The sequence below is a fragment of the Vipera ursinii genome, assembly GCF_947247035.1.
Source record: "Vipera ursinii genome assembly, chromosome: 4".
In the NCBI taxonomy this organism is placed as follows: domain Eukaryota; kingdom Metazoa; phylum Chordata; class Lepidosauria; order Squamata; family Viperidae; genus Vipera; species Vipera ursinii.
The window spans coordinates 11,709,257-11,729,157 of record NC_139514.1 but is presented as its reverse complement, the minus strand read 5'-3'; the positions used below and the strand labels follow the sequence as shown (position 1 = coordinate 11,729,157).

At 42.2% G+C, this 19,901-nt stretch overlaps 1 protein-coding gene across 1 annotated transcript in view; it reads right to left on the bottom strand.

The window, feature by feature from the left end:
* FAT3 (FAT atypical cadherin 3) overlaps window positions 1-19,901 on the bottom strand; it is a gene marked incomplete at both ends in the record, with an annotated part of 451,188 nt that overhangs the window by 137,032 nt on the left and 294,255 nt on the right. The window contains 2 exons of the mRNA XM_083362083.1: window positions 9,149-9,359; window positions 13,586-13,861. Coding sequence (XP_083218209.1) covers window positions 9,149-9,359; window positions 13,586-13,861 — 487 coding nt within the window. The remainder of the gene's footprint in view (window positions 1-9,148; window positions 9,360-13,585; window positions 13,862-19,901) is intronic.

The following is a 19,901-nucleotide window of genomic DNA, read 5'->3' as shown; positions in this document are numbered from 1 at the left end:
GAGATTCAGGATGCTTTCCCTATGCAGTGACCATCTCCATCTTCAAAGGCACTCTGAAAGCGTCTCAGGTCAATAGAACAAAGCATCCAGAGTCACAGTTCAACTCAGCAATCCATCATAAAAATACAGTACTATTATTGGCAGTTCTTTTTCCCCTTCAAAAATTTTCTGCTTGGCCTCGTTGTGTGGTTATATCCTTTGATTTGGTTTTAGAATTATCTCCTTTCTCTTTTCTCTAAACTGCCTTGTCTTGTCCACACACACACACACACACACACACACACTTTTTTTAAGGCAGACTTGAGTGTGCATTTGCAAATACAAAAGACATTATGCTGACTGCACTGCTCTCTCTCTCTTTCTCTGTGTGTATGTGTGTGCAGTCTCTTCATGCTTTTGTGCACTGTTAGCGCAGACCATGATGCATTTTGATGCAAAGCCATGCTTCAACTTGCTGGTGTGATCCGAACCTTGTAGTTTTTCTCTCTGTTTAGCAATTCAAGCATAGAAAGTAGCTTTGCTAAAAAAAAGGGCACTTGACTCGTTATAACTTTTTTGTTCACTCAATTACTAACAATGTAAATACAATTCATATTCAGGATTTAGGATACAAATACTGACATGCATGCAGGGAGACTTTTTTTCTGTTTTCCTTCCTTCCTTCCTTCCTTCCTTCCTTCCTTCCTTCCTTCCTTCCTTCCTTCCTTCCTTCCTTCCTTCCTTCCTTCCTTCCTTCCTATAAACCTGCACAATTATTCATGATTTTTGGCGAGGTTAGGATTTTGCAAAGACCACATAGATCCTGAAGTTTTAGACCATTTTAGAAAATAACTGCTTAACAGGGTGAGCAGAATTAATTACCAGTATCCTTCTACCTTGAGGATTAGAAAATTTGGGACCTGACGCCAAATGCATCTAGTCCTCAATATATGACAATAATTTAGCTCAAAATTTCCACTGCTAAAGCAAGGCAGTTGTTAAGCAAAGTCCTGCCCCTATTTTGCAAACTTTTTTTGCCATGGTTGTTAAACAAATCACTGCAGTTGTTAAGGGAATCATGTGGTTGTCAACCAAACCTGGGTTCCCCCATTGACTGTACTTGTCAGAAGCTCCCTAAGAAGATTGCAAGTGACAATCCTAGAACCCTGGGATGCTCCAACCATGATGGTGACCAAGTCCCCAAACTTTGATCACATGACTGTGGGAATTCTGCAGCGATCCTAAGTGTGAGAACCGGTCATAAATCATTCTTTTTCAGGGCCGTTGTAACCACAAATGGTTGCTAAATGAATGGTTGTAAGTCAAGGACTACCTGTAGTTTTATCTTTAATGCAAGATGACATTAACAGAACATTTCAAGTCTGTCCCTCATTTTCACTCTCCTGAAAACTATAGCAGGGCTTTTCAACCTTTTCACCCATTGTACCACTTTTAAAAAATGGCAACATCCGAGTACCACCAGTTGCCTAGCAAGGTGTCAAAAACTTGATGACCAAAAAAAGGGAGGGGGGAGTGATGAAGTACAGGTAGTCCTCGACTTACAACAGTTCACTTAGTGACTGTTCAAAGTTACAATGGCACTGAAAAAAGTGCCCCCCAAGCCACAGCCGAGCAAGACACCTGCCTGCCTGGCGGCGCTCTTCCTCCTGTCTGAGGTTTTCATTGTTGTGAGCATTTCTGTTGAGGATTGGCAGCGGGGGTGGGGTGGGGTAGTGTTTGGTTTTTATTCCCCCCCTCTGCTGGGTGGTTGCAGCAGGTTTTGATGACTTCACATGACCCTGGGACACTGTGACCATCATAAATATGAATCAGTTGCCAAGCATCTGAATGTAAATCACAAGACCCTAGAGATGCTGCAACATTCCAGCTGATCAGTGCTTCTTCTGGGCTCAGAAGCGCCAGGATCAGCGCCAAACTCCAGCTGGAGCCTGGTGCTGATCCTGGCTCTTCCGGTGAGCCCTGAGAGCCCTGCAGCTCCAGCCGTCTCTCGCTCAGGCTTGTGCGGTGCTGCCACCGGTTCAGCTCATTCCCCTCCCCCGCTACCACTTTTCTAGGATGGTCGCGTACCACCTGCCAGGTGCCAATGTACCACAGGTGGTACCCATACTACTGGTTGAAAAACCCTGAACTAGAGAACCCGCTTCTGGGATATTTTTACCACCCGTCCTCTTTTAAACTATTTTTTTTAAATTGAAATGAAATTCAATGTAGACAAAAGTTAACGTTTTACATTTAGGGCAAGAAAAATCAAATGTAAATGTACAGATTAGGTAAAACCTGGCTCAATAGTTATAACTGTGAGAGGGATCTTGGGGTCCTAGCAGACCATCATTTAAATATGAGCCAGCAGCTACCAAAAAAGCCAACACAGCTCTAGGCTGCATTAACGAGAGGGACTTTATCAAGATCACGTGAAGTGTTCATACCGCTTCATAAAGCCTTAGTAAGATCACCCTTAGAATACGCCATCCAATTTTGGTCACCGTATTAAAAAAAAGAGAAAGATGTAGAGCCTCTGGAAAGAGTGCAGAAAAGAGCCACATAGATGATTAGGGAGCTGGAGGCTAAAACATAGGAAGAACAGTTTCAGAAATTGGGCTTGTCTAGTCTAGTGACGCGGTGGCTCAGTGGGTTAGGACGCTGAGCTTGTCGATCAGAAGGTCGGCACTTTGGCGGGTTGAATCCCGAGTGCCGCGTAGCAGAGTGAGCGCCTGTTACTCATCCCAGCTTCTGCCAACCTAGCAGTTTGAAAGCACGTAAAAACACAAGTAGAAAAATAGGGACCACTCCGGTGGGAAGGTAACAGCGTTCCGTGCACCTTTGGCGTCTAGTCATGCCGGCCACATGACCACGGAGATGTCCTCGGACAAGCGCTGGCTCTTTGGCTTTGAAACGGAGATGAGCACCAGCCCCTAGAGTTGGAAACGACTAGCACGCATGCGCGGGGGAACCTTTACCTTTTACTTTAGTCTAGTGAAAAGAAGGACTAATGGCGACATGATAGCTGTCTTCCAATATTTGAAGGGCTGCCACAAAATAGAAGCCCTAAACCTATTTTCCAAAGCACCAGAAGGCAGGACAAGAAGCAGTGGATGGAAACTAATCAAGAAGAGAGGCAACTTAGAATGAAGGAGAAATTTCCTAACAGTAAGAAGAATAAAGCAGTGGAATGTCTTACCTTCAGAAGTTGTGGGTGCTCCATCACTGGAGGCTTTTAAGAAGAGACCGGACAAATTTGTCTGGAATGGTATAGAGCAGGGGGTAGGCAACCTTGGATCTTTTATGACTTGTGGACTTCAACTCCCATGCTGGCACAGGAATTCTGGGAGTTGAAGTCCACAAGTCATAAAAGAGCCAAGGTTGCCTACCTACCCCTGGTATAGGGTCTCCTGCTGGATCGTGGGTTGGACTAGAAGACCTTCAAGGGTTCCTTCCAACTCTGTTATTCTGAACTAACGTAATATCAGTCCATTGTCTCGGCTGTAGCTCTTCCTCCTGTCTCCTACAATCATCCCCAGTTGCCATTACAGCAAATTAGTCCTAGATATTTCCCGTCAAAGGTGCACCTTTGGATTATAAATTAAAAAGCGTTAACAATGGATTCAGTTAAAAGGGAGAAGGTACGTTCCACCTAGTCAATGGGACTACTGTACTGCAGGTACAGTATTTCTCAAATGAGATGCTTGAGCCTTCCCAAAGAATCAGGCGTTTATAAAAGATGGGGCCTCTCGGAGGTTATTAAGTGTGAAATTATTGGTTTCTATTATCCGGTGCAGTGTTCATGTTAACTGAATGCCCTGGAAAGTCAAAAAAAAAAAGAAAAAAGAAAAAGAAAGCCATAAATATAGCCTGAACACATCAGTTAAAATTAACATCCTCTCCGCAGATTCTTTCATGGATCAGAGAAATGGCGGCCTCAAAAAGCTATATTACAGCGCATCCAGGAGCATCTGTGGATAATGAAACAGTGGGAATTCACATTTTTATCTGAAACAGAGGCTTGAAGCTTCAAATTGCTGGCAGAGAGAGGGATGAAAAAGGAACCAGTGATAGTCATGGAGAGATAAAGTCTCATTAAAAGGTTTCAAGCTTCTGCACAATTGTGCTGCAGGAAAGAGCTTCACACCGTCCCACTTCCTGGCTGCTGTCCTATGCCTCCCTCCTTCATTATTAGAAGCATTTTATTCTTTCTTTCTATCATGCTGAACCGACGCCATGGCATCGCTCTGTCCATTCACCACAAAGGCGAGGAAATCATTTGCCTACAAAGCGCTCAGCTGCAAAGTGGCGGGGGGGGGAGGACCCCCCTCAAGAGATAAGAAGGGAGAGGAATTGTGAGCTTAAATGTCTATAATTCCAACCCACCGGGAATTGTGGATCAAGGTAGGAGCTGCTCTAGTGTCTTTGTTCCATTTTGAAATACGTCTCTAACCACGCAGATGGGAGTAGCGTTCATTTTTCTAAATCATACCCAATGGTGGAAAGATAACTCCTCTCTTTCCCCAAAGATGCTTTTTTCAAGACGCAACTTGGACTTTCTTGTTTTTCTTTGAAGTCGTTTCACTTCTGATCCAAGAAGTTTCCTCAGCTCTAACTGGATGGTGGGGAATGGAAGGATTTATACTCCTTGGAGACAGCTGGTCATTTGCATTCTTTTAGAGCAGTGTTTTTCAACCACTGTTCCGCGGCACACTAGTGTGCCGCGAGATGTTGCCTGGTGTGCCATGGGAAAAATTGAAAAGTAATTATAAAATACTTTCTTTGTGTTTATTTGATTCCTATTCAAGAGAATTACTTTATATATAGTCAATATAGGCACAGAGTTAAATTTTTTAACATTTTCTAATGGTGGAGTGCCTCGTGATTTTTTTCATGAAACAAGTGTGCCTTTGCCCAAAAAAGGTTGAAAAACACTGTTTTAGAGAGACATTGAGGCCACCTGAAGATTTATCTGTATCCTCAGGGTCACCTGAGTGGTGCAAATGGGTGTGGAGCCTTCTTGGAATTGCTGAAAGCACTGCCTTGTAAACTGGAGATAGATGATGTTGTATTCTCCCCCTCTATGGAGAGAGGGCTGTTCAGTTTTGACATAGATGGCCTCTTTGACCCCTCTTTCAAACCAGCGGTCCTCTCTGTTCAAAATGTGGACTTTGCTGTCTTCGAAAGAGCGGCCTTTGTCTTTTAAATGCAGATGGACTGCTGAATCTTATCCTGATGGGTTTGTTCTCCTAGGTTGTGAGTTTATGAAGTGGTTGTTTTGTTTCCAATGACACAGGCAAAACTCCAGGTGGCCTGAACAACTCTCTAAATTAATGCAAATCACCAGCTGTCTCCAAGGAGTATAAATCCTTCCATTTTCCCACCATCCAGGCAGAACTGAAGAAGCTTCTTGGATGAGAAGTGAAATGTCTTCAAAGAAAAACAAGGAATTCCAGTTGCCTCGTGAAAAAGCATTTTTGGGACAACTATGACCTGGATGACTGAGAATCTCCATAGACAGATAACTCACTTCTTAACTAAAAACAAAACAAAACAAAACTTGTAACACTACCATTTTCCTTAAAGCACTGAGGTATCTTTGTCTAGACCAGGTTGGCAACTTTAAGACTTGTGGACTTCATGCTGGCTGGGGAATTCTGGGAGTTTAAGTTTACAAGTCTTAAAGTTGCCAAGTTTGGACACTCCTAGTCTAGAGCTTCCAGGAAGGGCCAGGCATCCAATATTATTGGTTCATGATCTACAGAATCATGGGTTGGTGAGTTGGAAGAGGCTATCCCGGTTTGCTGCAGGACGCTGATTGACAGATGAGTGTTCAACTTTTACTAAATAAATATAGTGGAACAAAGCTCACCTCTTTTTGTGTAATGGTTCCTGTGCCTTAACATTAGGAATGTTTCCTATTTTTTTTATCAGTTATCTGTTCTCTGCAGTTTCTGTCCGGTTCTGGCGATTAATCTTTTTCATAAGTGTGCTCTTATGTGGTTTTTAAGACTGCTATCTTTTTCATTTTATTCTATTAAATTTATAAACTGTCCATTTCCCTCAGAGATCAAATACGAATTTTTGTAGAAGGACAGGCAGAGGTATCAGTCTGGAGTCATTAAATTCCTGCTAACGATCTAAGACCAACTCTGCTTGAATTCTGTTAATGTCAGGACCCACCTCAATCCACATCTTAGGAAATAAGAACTCTTGGATGCAAGTTTAGTCCAAAAGGAAAATGTTTACTAGGATGGAATCGATTGTGGCAATACAAGACGGAATCTAACAAAGTTACATTTCAATCCTATATAAAGCATTCCCATTTCAGCCCCTCCCCTCATCCATTTGGTCAGGCTCTCATCATTTGCTTAGGTGTCAGGCCCTTCCGTGGGAAAGGGAACTCTCCTTGGTTTTATGGTTATTGCTTTCCTTTTTCAGTTGTAAATGAAGATGCAATCCAGATCTGTCTCTCCCCCTCCCTCCCCCAGTTCAAATGTTCCCTGTTGTTAGAAGATCACCTTAAGTCTATCCTCTCCCCCCCCCCTTCGGAGAGATGGCAGAATCCCCAGAATAAGCACATTGTTCTACTTATACATTTATGAAATGTGATATAAATGGATTCTGACAGTTAACTCTTATGTAGTGCCTATTTAATGCTGACAGTTATTTAACTAGATTCTTGTATGTAGGCATGAATGATAAATCAGCTTAACTAGAATTTAGGGTGTAGTCTTGATTCTTCCTGCTTGACAATATCATCCCCAGTTTTTCAACTTTGTCCTTGTCCTTTGAACCTGCTCCATTTTCCTGGAATATTTTTAAAGTTCAATGCCTGAACCTGATCAGCACTGAGTACACTGCTACTTCCCGTACCTGAAAAAAAATAATATTACATGGAGGTAGAACTGCACCTCATGATCAATCAGGAGTCTAATATTCTTTTACAGGCATTTTTTTAAACCAAGACAGATATATCCCCTTCCTGTGAAATACATTTGATTTTAATTTCCTATGTAAAAAAAAATCAGCACTAGAGTCTACTACATGTCACTCTGTTTTTCAGCCTGTCTTTCCAGATGCATCATGTTTTGTCTTCTGGAATAGTAGATATCCTACCCAAATTATCTCACCATCAAAGTCATTAGTGAGGTTCTTTCGGCTGGTCAACTCCTCAGTGAGTGCTGCTCTTGAAGCCAGCTGTGGGTTTACCTAATAACTGTCCCATTCAGATTACTTAACCATTTTAGCTCATCCGAGCATGTTCCTTTCAAGAAATGCCCAGGAAAGAAGCCTCTAATTTTCAGAGAGCCCAGAATAATATCACTGTAGCTCGCCAAACTTTTAAAAAGTTAATAAAAATAGAATAGATCCCCTTGGACACCACATTTACTGAGCAAAGTAAACATAACCATTGCCATTTTTTTCCCCAAGAGAGAAAGTTAGAAACACTTAATTCATCACCACGGAACCACTAGCAAATCCCTAAATCACACTCAGGAGTATATTTAGTGAAATTCTCTTTAATCCCTAGTCCACCGGCACTGACTATTTTCCTCCAAACTGCATGGGAAATATATACATGGTATCATCACAGGACCAGTTTGCTTGGAGGAAGAAACTGAAGGATGGAAGTACCAGGTAGGAAATGATAAAACATTCCTTGCTAGCTTAGCTCCCGTCTCCTGTGGCTTGTAAGCCCATCTTGAAAATGGCTTTATTTTGATTTGGAATGTAATAGCAGCTCACCCTGGAATCAACCGATACAAGAAGTCCTCGACTTACAACCACAACCGAGCTCAAAATTTCTGTTGCTAACTGAAACATTTGCTAAGTGAGTTTTTCCCCATTTTTACGAACGTTCTTGCTACAACTGTTAAGTGATTCACTGCAGTGATTCAGTTAGTAACAGGGTTGTAAAGTGAATCTGGCTTCTGACTTTGTCAGATGGTCACAGAAAGCGATCCTATGACCCCGGGACACTGCAACCGTCATAAATAAAGAGTCAGTTGCCAAGTGTCTGAATTTTGATCACGTGATCATGAGGATGCTTCAATGGCAATAAGCGTGAAAACCGGTCATAAGTTACTTTTCGGTGCTGTTGTAACTTTGAATGGTCACTAAATGAGCCATAGTGGCACAGTGGTTAGAATGCTGTATTGCAGGCTAACTCACTGCTCACTGCCAGCAGTTTGATCCTGACAGGCTTAAGGTTGACTCAGCCTTCCATCCTTCCAAGGTCAGTAAAATGAGGACTCAGATTGTTGGGGGCAAATACAGTATGCTGACTCTGTCAACCGCTTAGAGAGGGCTGTAAAGCACTGTGAAGCGGTATATAAGACTTATATACCACTTATGGTTGTTAGTATATGGTTATGGTTGTTAGTATATGGTTGTTTATGATTGTTTTTTTTTATATACCTTGTATTTAGCTCTGGGAAGTGGGGGGGGAGGGGGGAGGGGGGAGAGGTAGGGGGGGAGGGAGAAGGGAGGGGGAGGGGGGACTGTTAAAGATAAACTGTATGTTAAAACTTTTCAATTAAAAAAAAAAGACTTATATACCACTAGGGCTAGGGCTGTTGTTTTGAGTCTAGGGCTACCTGTATTATCAAATCAAAAGAACTGCATGCCTACCTAATCACAGTTCTAAGTCTATCCTCCAAAAGGACAAGAGAAGATTGTCTGTTTATTTTAAGATTTCTAAATAAATAAAAGCCTTGATCCTATGCTGGCCATTTCTTGATCTGTAGCTTTAGAAGTAAGTTGGGAACTTTAATCTCAGAAGTGATTCATAAAATAGTTTAATCTGAAATCCCATTGCATTCCAGATGGTGTATTTCTTAGCAAATTACCTTTGGAAAGAAAGACAACCGTATCCACAACTAAAATAAGGTGAACAATTTTTTTAGAAGGATAATACGCACCACAAGGCAAATAAAGGCAGCTGCTTAATAAAGCTTCCTGTCTTCAAGGCAAAACAGATAAAAGCCAAGGAGCTAATTATTAGGACTAATTAAGTTTTATTGCAATCCATTGATTTCTATAGGAACTGACCATAAGATTAAGATTACATTTCTCCACACTTTTAACTGAAGTTAAAAAATAGCATTACATCCCATACATGTGCATAAAAAGTCTTAAAGGTTGTTTTAATTCTTTGCTTGCTAACCTGCTTCAATGGTGTATATCAACTCTGCATTCTCTCCTTTATCTTTGTCCAGGGCAGTGACCTGCAAAACTGCAGATCCGATGGCAGCTGATTCGAACACAGAAGCTTCGTACAGAGGACTGGTGAAGTAAGGGCTGTGATCATTGGAATCTTCCACGTTTACAACGATCCTTGCCAAGTTACGTCGATAGGGGAACTCCTGGTCTCGAACCTGGAGGAAAGAGAAAATAATCTCTTGAGAAAGACAAGCGAGAAATAGCTGTCATCCTTGTGCCCAGTTGGAATGTGGATTAGTTCTTAAGTTTGCTTCTCTAGTTTTTCTTAAAAAGTTCCCGATGTGCTCCAGGGCATTTGTAAAAGCATAGGACTCTTTTGTGAGTACTCTATGATTTTTATATTTTACACTGGATTAATGCCTTGGTAAGGCCGCAGCGTTCCGTGCGCCTGTGGCGTCTAATCATGCCGGCCACATGACCACGGAGACGTCCTCGGACAAGCGCTGGCTCTTCGGCTTTGAAACGGAGATGAGCACCGGCCCCTAGAGTTGGAAACGACTAGCACGCATGTGCGGGGGAACCTTTACCTTTACCTTTAAGGCCACATTTGGAATACTGCATCCAGTTTTGGTCACCATGATGTCAAAAAGATGTTGAGATTTTGAAAAAAGAGTGCAGAGAAGAGCAACAACGATGATCAGGGGACTGGAGACTAAAACATATGAACGGTTGATGGAATTGGGTATGTCTAATCTAGTGATATAGGGACGCGGTGGCTCAGTGGGTTAGGACGCTGAGCTTGTCGATCAGAAGGTCGGCAGTTTGGCGGGTCGAATCCCGAGTGCCGCGTAACAGAGTGAGCGCCTGTTACTCGTCCCAGCTTCTGCCCACCTAGCAGTTCGAAAGCACGTAAAAATGCAATTAGAAAAATAGGGACCACTACGGTGGGAAGGTAACAGCGTTCCGTGCGCCTTTGGCGTCTAGTCATGCCGGCCACATGACCACGGAGACGTCGTTGGACAAGCGCTGGCTCTTTGGCTTTGAAACGGAGATGAGCACAGGCCCCTAGAGTCGGAAACGACTAGCACGCATGTGTGGGGGAACTTTTACCTTTACCTTTAATCTAGTGAAAAGTGGTGACAGGATAGCAGTGTTTCAATATTTAACAGGCTGCCAGAAAGAAGACGGGGAAACAACCTATTCTCCAGAGCACCTGAAGGCAGAATAAGAAGCAATGGATGGAAATTAATCAAGGAGATCCAACTTAGAACTAAGGAGAAATTTCCTGACAGAGAGAACAATTAATCAGTGGAACAACCTGCCTCCAGAAGCTGTGGGTGCTCCAACACTGGAGGCTTTTAAGAAGAGACTGGACAACCATTTGTCTGAAATGCTTTAGGGTTTCCTGCCTGAGCAGGGGGTTGGGCTAGGAGACCTCCAAGGTCCCTTCCAACTCTGTCATTCTGTTAAAGATGTCTGTTGCAGATTGAAGAGCTCTGGATATAGGAGAATATGGTCCTGTGAGCTGGCCTCCTAGTTTGAAAAGCGTTGTATGATTGTGCCCAGAAAGACTATTGTTATTATTCCTCATCCTACCAAATAAATGATGGTGGACAACAGCTGCATCATCTATAGTTGACCATTTCAAGGTGCTCATCTTGCCCATCTTCTGAGAATTCCCTTCACACATCTCCACCCCAGGGTATTACAAGTCATCCTCGACCTACGACCACAATTGAGCCCAACATTTCTGTTGCTAAGTGGGACAGTCACCGAGTGAGCCTTGCCCCATCTTGCGATCTTTCTTGCCACCACTGTTAAGTGGACCACTGCGGTTGTTAAGTTAGCAACACAACTGTTAGGTGAATCTGGCTTCCCCATTGACTTTCCTTGTCAGGATGTCGCAATAGGTGATCAGGTGATCCTGGGACACTGCAACCGTCACAAATATGAGCCAGTTGCAACCGTCACAAATATGAGCCAGTTGCCAAGAGCCTGAATTTTGATCATGTGACCCTGCTTCAACGGTCTTAAGTGTGGAAAATGGTCGTAAGTCACTTTTTTCAGTGCCGTTGTAACTTCAAGCAGTCACTATATGAACTGCTGTAAGCCGAGGACTCCCCGTATGGCAGATTTTAACTGATGGGCATCTTTTAGTCACTAAAGTGAATCCAATTCCAGTAATGCTAATAACATTTCCTAGGGCTTTTGATACCAGAGATGGAAGTCAACCTGAGTTTCAAAATTCTTAGAAATCATATTTGACCAAAAAAAAAAAAAGGTTATTGTTCCATTAACACTCAGCAGACACTTCACAGTGGGAAATTTGTACCATGTAATTTAGGCACCAGCAAATCAGTATCGTCTGCGGTTAGAGGACCCGGCAAAAGTCTGCAATAAAGCGGACCGCTTGGTTTTAACAGCTGAGCACAGCCAGAAAGGTGATAATCGCTTTGTTAACAGCTTCCAAAAGAAATGTTAAGATTCTGAAGAAACACTTTTAAAAAGTTACCTCTGATAAAAGGGCCCTGACACTGGGAGATGATGATGTTCCAACCACGTCTGGCTTCCCAGATGGTGTAAGCATTTTGCAAGATAAAAATCTCCCTTTCGTATTAAACCTCACAAAGCCTCTACAGTGAATAAATGCATTGCCGTGGAAGGGGGAGGAAAAAAAAACCTAATTATTGCCTCCTTACCAAATCTACAGTTGCAAGAAAAAGTATGTGAACCCTTTGGGATTATGTGGTTTTTTGCATGAATTGGCCATAAAATGCGCTCTAAACGTCATGTAAGTCACAACAATAGAAAAACACAGTCTCCTTAAAATAATAGTACACAAACATTAGCTGTTGTCATGTTTTAATTGAAGATAAGATGGAAACATTCACAGTGCAGGATGGAAAAAGTATGTGAACCTTTGGACTTAATAACTGGTTGACTCTCCTTTGGCAGCAATAACCTCAACCAAACGTTTCCTGTAGTTGCAGATCAGACCTGCACAACGATCTGGAGTAATTTTGGACCACTCCTCTGCACAAAACTGTTTCAGTGTAGCAATATTCTTGGGATGTCTGGTGTGAATCGCTCTCTTAAGGTCATGCCACAGCATTTCAATCGGGTTGAGGTCGGGGACTCTGACTGGGCCACTCCAGAACATGTATTCTGTTCTGTTGAAGCCATTGTTTTGTTGAATTACTTGTATGCTTTGGGTCATTGTCCTGTTGCATCACCCATCCTCTGCGGAGCTCCAGTGGCGGACAGATGGTCGTACGTTTTCCTGCAAAATGTCCTGATAAACTCTGGAATACATTTTCCCATCAATGACAACAATCCGTCCAGGCCCTGAGGCAGCAAAGCAGCCCCAAACCATGATGCTCCCTCCGCCATGTTTTACTTTGGGGATGAGGTTTTGATGTTGCTGTGCTGTGCCATTTTTTCTCCACACATAGTGTTGTGTGTTTTTCCCAGACAACTCAATTTTGGTTTCATTTGTCCACAGTATATTTTGCCAGTAATGCTGTGGAACATCCAGGTGCTTATTTGCAAACTTCAAACATGGACAGATGAAACCAAAATTGAGTTGTCTGGGAAAAACCCACAACACTATGTGTGGAGAAAAAATGGCACAGCACAGCAACATCAAAACCTCATCCCCAAAGTAAAACATGGCGGAGGGAGCATCATGGTTTGGGGCTGCTTTGCTGCCTCAGGGCCTGGACGGATTGTTGTCATTGATGGGAAAATATATTCCAGAGTTTATCAGGACATTTTGCAGGAAAACGTACGACCATCTGTCCGCCACTGGAGCTCCGCAGAGGATGGGTGATGCAACAGGACAATGACCCAAAGCATACAAGTAATTCAACAAAACAATGGCTTCACCAGAACAGAATACACGTTCTGGAGTGGCCCAGTCAGAGTCCTGACCTCAACCCGATTGAAATGCTGTGGCATGACCTTAAGAGAGCGATTCACACCAGACATCCCAAGAATATTGCTACACTGAAACAGTTTTGTGCAGAGGAGTGGTCCAAAATTACTCCAGATCATTGTGCAGGTCTGATCTGCAACTACAGGAAACGTTTGCTTGAGGTTATTGCTGCCAAAGGAGGGTCAACCAGTTATTAAGTCCAAAGGTTCACATACTTTTTCCATCCTGCACTGTGAATGTTTCCATCTTATCTTCAATTAAAACATGACAACAGCTAATGTTTGTGTACTATTATTTTAAGGAGACTGTGTTTTTCTATTGTTGTGACTTACATGACGTTTAGAGCGCATTTTATGGCCAATTCATGCAAAAAACCACATAATCCCAAAGGGTTCACATACTTTTTCTTGCAACTGTAAAGCCGTTTTGCTTATCAGAAGACTATAGCATGCACCTATTAAAGCTGGCAATTGTGTTGGAGAGCACAGCTTAATATTCCCTGCTTACCATTATGTTGAGGATATGCTTATCTTGAGCTTCATGGTCTAAACGCTCAGCGGTATAGAGCACGCCTGTGTTGGGATCCATCCTGAATTTTCTCATACTGATGGAATCAAGACTACTGTGAATGATGTAACTGAGTTTGTGCTTCTCATCTCTGTCCATAGCTTCTACTTGAAGGATCTCAGTGTCCGGCATGATGTCCTCAGAAATCATTACATCGTAGCTGGGGTGGGAAAATTCTGGACCGTTATCGTTGTTGTCCAAAACCTTGATTAATACCTTGAGTTAAGAATCAAAGGGGGCGGGGAAAGAGAAGAGAGAATAAGATTTATATATTTACCAACTCTTGTCAAAAGGACATATGATTATTTGAACATACAAGACATACATTCAATTTCACAGCTACTAAGATTGTTGGCCCTGCAGGTACAAAAATAGCCAGAGAAATGACTGAAGCTGGGAAATGGGCCCCTTGTCAATCAACAGGAGTGCTGATTTACCACTAGCTTATCAGGTACTTAGGAGCTGAGGGTTTGGCAGCACAAGGAAATAATAGCCAATTGCCGGCCATCAAAACACTAATGACCAATCGGAAGGCACCACATAAATACAACTCATAGAATAGCCAAAAGCATATATTCCAGTAGGGAGAAGTTCCATGAAGATGGGATCCAGCATGAGTCCAAAAGCTCGGAAGAGTAAAACCGCTGAACCCTGTAACTGACCCAGTTTGGATCTCGGACATATGTTTGCATAAGAACAATAGCTAATTATTAGATTTAGTGCTTTAGATGCATGTGTGAAAGTCACCTGTCTCTTCATACTTATCTAAAATCAAAACTGAACCTAACTATCCACTCCCAAAGGTGCTTTTCCAAAAGGCAACTAGACTTGTTTTTTTCTTAAAGACGTTTTAGATGAGAAGCAAAACTTCGAATACTGCATCCAGTTTTCGTCACCACGATGTAAAAAAGATGTTGAGAATCTGGAAAGAGTGCAGAGAAGAGCAACAAAGATGATCAAGGGCCTGGAAGCTAAAACATATAAAGAATGGTTGCTGGAATTCGGAATGTCTAGTCTAATGAAGAGAAGGATGAGGGGGGACATGATAGCCGTGTTCCAATATCTCAGGGGCTGACACAAAGAAGAGGGAGTCAAGCTATTCTCCAAAGCACCTGAAGGCAGGACAAGAAGCAACGGATGGAAACTAACCAAGGAGAGAAGCAACCTAGAACTGAGGAGAAATTTACTGACGGTTAGAACAATCAATCAGTGGAACAACCAGCCTCCAGAAGTTGTGAATGCTCCAACACTGGAAGTTTTTAAGAAGAGACTGGACAGCCATTTGTCCGAAATGGTATAGGGTTTCCTGCCTGAGCAGGGGGTTGGACTAGATGACCTCCAAGCTCCCTTCCAACTTCTTCTTCTTCTTCTTCTTCTTCTTCTTCTTCTTCTTCTTCTTCTTCTTCTTCTTCTTCTTCTTCTTCTTCTTCATTATTATTATTATTATTATTATTATTATTATTATTATTATTATTATTATTATTATTATTATTATTATTAACAAAAGAAGTCCAGCTGCCTTTTGAAAAAGCACCTTCGGCACAACCAGGACCTGGATGACTGAGACTCTGCATAGGCGTAACTATCCACTGAGCCCCTTGCTATGAACATTTCCTATTCCTTCCTCCAAAAAAGGTTTTGCATTGCTTATATGGAAAGATTTCTGTGTTTACAGCCTAAAGAAAAGACAACTGGCGATGGATATGGTGTTATCTTTCAAGTATCTGAAAGGGGATAGTCAATCAGAAAAAGACATGAGAGTAAGACTCAATTTTATGGGCTTACATTAGGTTAGATGTATGTCCATTTTTAACCCTACTTAGAGGGTATTTTGTTACACTACGATTCTGTATCTCAAAAATAGTAGGAAGCCATGGAATCATTTTAGACAATGGTTGGCACAGGGCTTTAAAAAGCAGAAAAATAAAAATTAAAGTAGGTATGATCTTGAGAGGCATTTGGCCGAACCATTTCTGACTTAGAAGGGTTAGGGAACTCTTCTTCCTGAGTTGAAACTTTCATAAAAAGGCTGAACAGGGGATCTCTTGAAGATGCAGCAGCCTCTGATTTCATTGATTAAACAGAAGGTTTAAATCAAGCAGACCATTTCCAATTCTTTGGCTCAATACATCACATGTAAGATCATCGTTTTTGACGTTTTTTGGATAAAACTAGATAAAACACAAAGGCCTGGGTTTTTTTAAGAAGGTCAGCAGTTTGGCAGGTCGAATCCCGAGTGCCGCGTAACAGAGCGAGCGCCTGTTACTCGTCCCAGCTTCTGCCAACCTAGCAGTTTGAAAGCACGTAAAAATGCAAGTAGAAAAATAGGGACCACTACGGTGGGAAGGTAACAGCGTTCCGTGTGCCTCTGGCGTCTAGTCATGCCGGCCACATGACCACGGAGACGTCCTCGGACAAGTGCTGGCTCTTCAGCTTTGAAATAGAGATGAGCCCCTAGAGTTGGAAATGACTAGCACGCATGTGCAGGGGAACCTTTACCTTTACCTTTATCTAATTGTGAAAGCTGGACCATAAGAAAGGCTGAGCACCAAAGAATTGAGGCCTTTGAACTATGGTGCTGGGGAAGACTCCTACGAGTCCCTTGGACTGCAACGCATTCAAACCGGTCAATCCTAGAGGAGATCAACCCTGACTGCTCTTTGGAAGGCCAGATCCTGAAGTTGAAAATCAAATATGTTGAGAGTTTGGAAAAAATTCAGAGAAAAGCAACTAAGATGATCAAAGGCCTGGAGACTAAAACATATGAAGAACGGCTGCAGGACTTGGGTTTGGCTAGTCCAGGGGTAGGCAACCTTGGCTCTTTTATGACTCATGGACTTCAACTCCCAGAATTCCTGAGCCAGCCATGCTGAGGGGAAAGGGAGAGGTTTCCAAGCTGAGCCATGCTGGCTCAGGAATTCTGGGAGTTGAAGTCCACGAGTCATAAAAGAGCCGAGGTTGCCGACCCCTGGGCTAGGGGAATGGGAAAGAAGTGATACCCAATTCTGTAAAAAGTTATCCTGCATAATCTATAATACCCAAACTGACATTCTTTGCTTATGACTGTTACAAAAAATAAATAAATAACTGAAGTATAGTGTTATATCCTGAAATTGAGAACGTTAGTGATTTAAACCTGTGTTTCCATAATACGTTTTCTTTCCTTCTGCATCTTCCAGGAGGTAAGGATTCCCCCTCCCCCAAAACCCCTGAATTCAATTTAAAATTGAGTTAAGCTTTGAATATGGCTGCTTTCTGTAGCTGAAGGGCTTCACTTTTAGTTGGCACTTTGTCATGGACACAACTGTCCCCAATATGCAGCAGCTGCAGATGATTAGCTGTCAAAGGATTTGTCAGCCCAAATATCATGGTTTATGGAAAAAAGAATGAACAGCAGCAGCTCGTGCTATGGCATAGGCTACTTCTTAAAATCACCCGGGATTGGGGAAAACGTCTCCCTTTAAACAGAAAGTAATTTTCAGCAGAAAGGGAAATATTTAATATCACACAGGAAGCTTAGAATAGAAGCCACCGCAACCAAACTTTTGTTTCTCTTTTGCCTTTTTGAGTGGCGTTTTCTCATATTCTTTTGAATGTTCTTCTTGTATTTTATATATATAGATTAAAAAAACCACCCAGATTTACTCTAATGTATGGGAAAACAAAATCTCCCAATATATGTTTGGATTGTTTGTTGTCCAGATAAAATTCAGGTGCTTGGCATGAATTTTATAATGGTTACGATGTCCTGGGGTCATGTGACTGCCCTCTGTGACCTCCTCAAACTTTACTCAACAAGTAAAGTCAATCGGGGGGGCGCCAGATTTGGGTAACAACCACATGATTCAGCAGTTAACAACTGTGGTAAATTCAGTGAATAGCTGTAAAAATCAGATACGACTCACTTAACTGCCTTTGTTTAGCCACTGAAATTCTCATCCCAAGTGTGGTCGTAAGTTGAGGACTACCTATTTATAATGATAGGAAGGGGAGGGGGAGAGGAAGAAGAAAAAAAAGAAAAAGAAGAAAAAAAGGAAAGAAAAAAAAACCTGGTCCCTCTTCCTTCCTCTTAGTTTTTGTTTTCTGCAAAAAATGCTGAGATCAACCCATCTTTTAGGGGGAAAAAAGATGTGAAAAAAACCCTTTCCCTCCCATTTTTCTCCCTGGAAAAAAAACATGGTTTCTCCTTGGATTTCTGAAAGAGGTATCAGGAGGAAAGTTCTGAAAACCCAAACTACATGCAGGAACAAAACCTTCTTTACAGCTGAAGTTCTTTGCCCGCGAAAAACTAGGGGACAGCATTCATACCTTGACAATTCAAGTCAACCACGTTGGTGACATCCCAGCAATTTTTTTTCCCATTATTTTTTTTCCATTATAATAATGTCAGCTATCCTAAGGCACGGTTGTCAAACTGCTGGCCCGTGGGCCGGACGCATCATGTGGAAGCTGCGCCCATCCCACTGCCGGCAATGGCAAAACAGTCCCGATACGTTGCGCGACGTCACGAGTTTGACACGTCTGTTCTAAGGCCATTTTTCTGCAGGAGGGAATTGCTGTTCTATTATATATTGGTTTGGTTTATACAGGTTTGAACCTGTTAATATGATCCTTCCCTTTGAAGAACTGAAAATTTGGAAGCCTTGCCTGTCTGGGTCAGGAGTTGGGTTCAGAAATATGTCAGCAACATAATAATAATAATAATAATAATAATAATAATAATAATAATAATAATAATAATAATAATAATAATAATAATAATAATAATAATAATAAGAAGAAGAAGAAGAAGAAGAAGAAGAAGAAGAAGAAGAAGAAGAAGAAGAAGAAGAAGAAGAAGAAGTTGGAAGGGACCTTGGAGGTCATCTAGTCCAACCCCCCCAGATTATGTTCTAATCTGATGACACATTATTGTAATTGGCTTGACAATCTATAGAGGAAAGAGTGAGGGACTGCAAGTATATTTTTGGTACTGTTATTGACCGACTTGTCACATTACATAAACCTTAAAAAGGGGGGGACTGCCCTATAAACCTTAAGAGATAAACCAGTATTGGCAAGAGAGCCACAGTGATCAGTTAGACAGTTGGATCTGAGCTCAAGAAGCCTAGAAACGAAATGCTAGGCAGGCATCCTGGCTCTAGGCAGGCCAATTTATTTTTGATAACAGTTTTATAATTCTGTTAATGTTAATAATGCTCTGTGAATGTGAGACCCACGTCAAGCTTTCATGCTTGAGAAAAGCTAGTAATAAATCAAGTAATCAAAATAACTGTATCTGGCATGTCTATTTTATTGGCGAATTGCAAGGTGGTTAAGATCAGACTGGACTAAAAGGGTAACCCAGAAGCAGTGAGTCGTTGGATAATGAATTCACTTGCATGCAGCATTATATTCTGTGTCACTGAGATTTTGCCCTATGGTTAGAAATGATACAAAAAGACATTTTGTTGTGCCTCAAAAGGACATGAAAGGCTCAGCTCAACCAAGTCCTGTTGTACAACTCTTCCCGTGTGCCAAAGAGACTGCCCAGGTTTAATGAGATGGACCCTAAGTCACAGGAGTGCACACAAACAGGAGTGATCACAAACATCCTCTGGAGGAAGAGTGCAGAAAAGAGCAACAAAGATAATTAGGGGGCTTGGAGGCTAAAACATATGTAGAACGGCTGCAGGAACTGGGTTTGTCTAGTGAAGAGAAGGACTAGAGGGGACATAGTAGCAGTGTTCTAATATTTGAGGGGCTGCCACAAAGAAGAAGGGATCAACTTATTTTCCCAAGTACCAGAAAGCAAGGACAAAAAACAATGGATGGAAGCTCATCAAGAAGAGATCCAACCTAGAATTAAGGAGAAATTTCGTAATAGTGAGAACAATTAACCAGTGGAACAACTTGCCTCCAGAAGTTGTGGGTACTCCATCATTGGAGGCTTTTAAGAAGAGACTTGATGGCCCACTTATCTGGAATGGCATAGGGTCCCCCGCTTGTGCAGCAGTTTGGCTAGAAGACCTCCAAGGTCCCTTCCAAATCTGTTGTTCTGTAAGGTAAAGGTAAAGGTTCCCCCGCACATGCATGCTAGTCGTTTCCGACTCTAGGGGCCGGTGCTCATCTCCGTTTCAAAGCCGAAGAGCCAGCGCTTGTCCGAGGACGTCTCCATGGTCATGTGGCCGGCATGACTAGACGCCAGAGGCGCACGGAACGCTGTTACCTTCCCACCGTAGTGGTCCCTATTTTTCTACTTGCATTTTTACGTGCT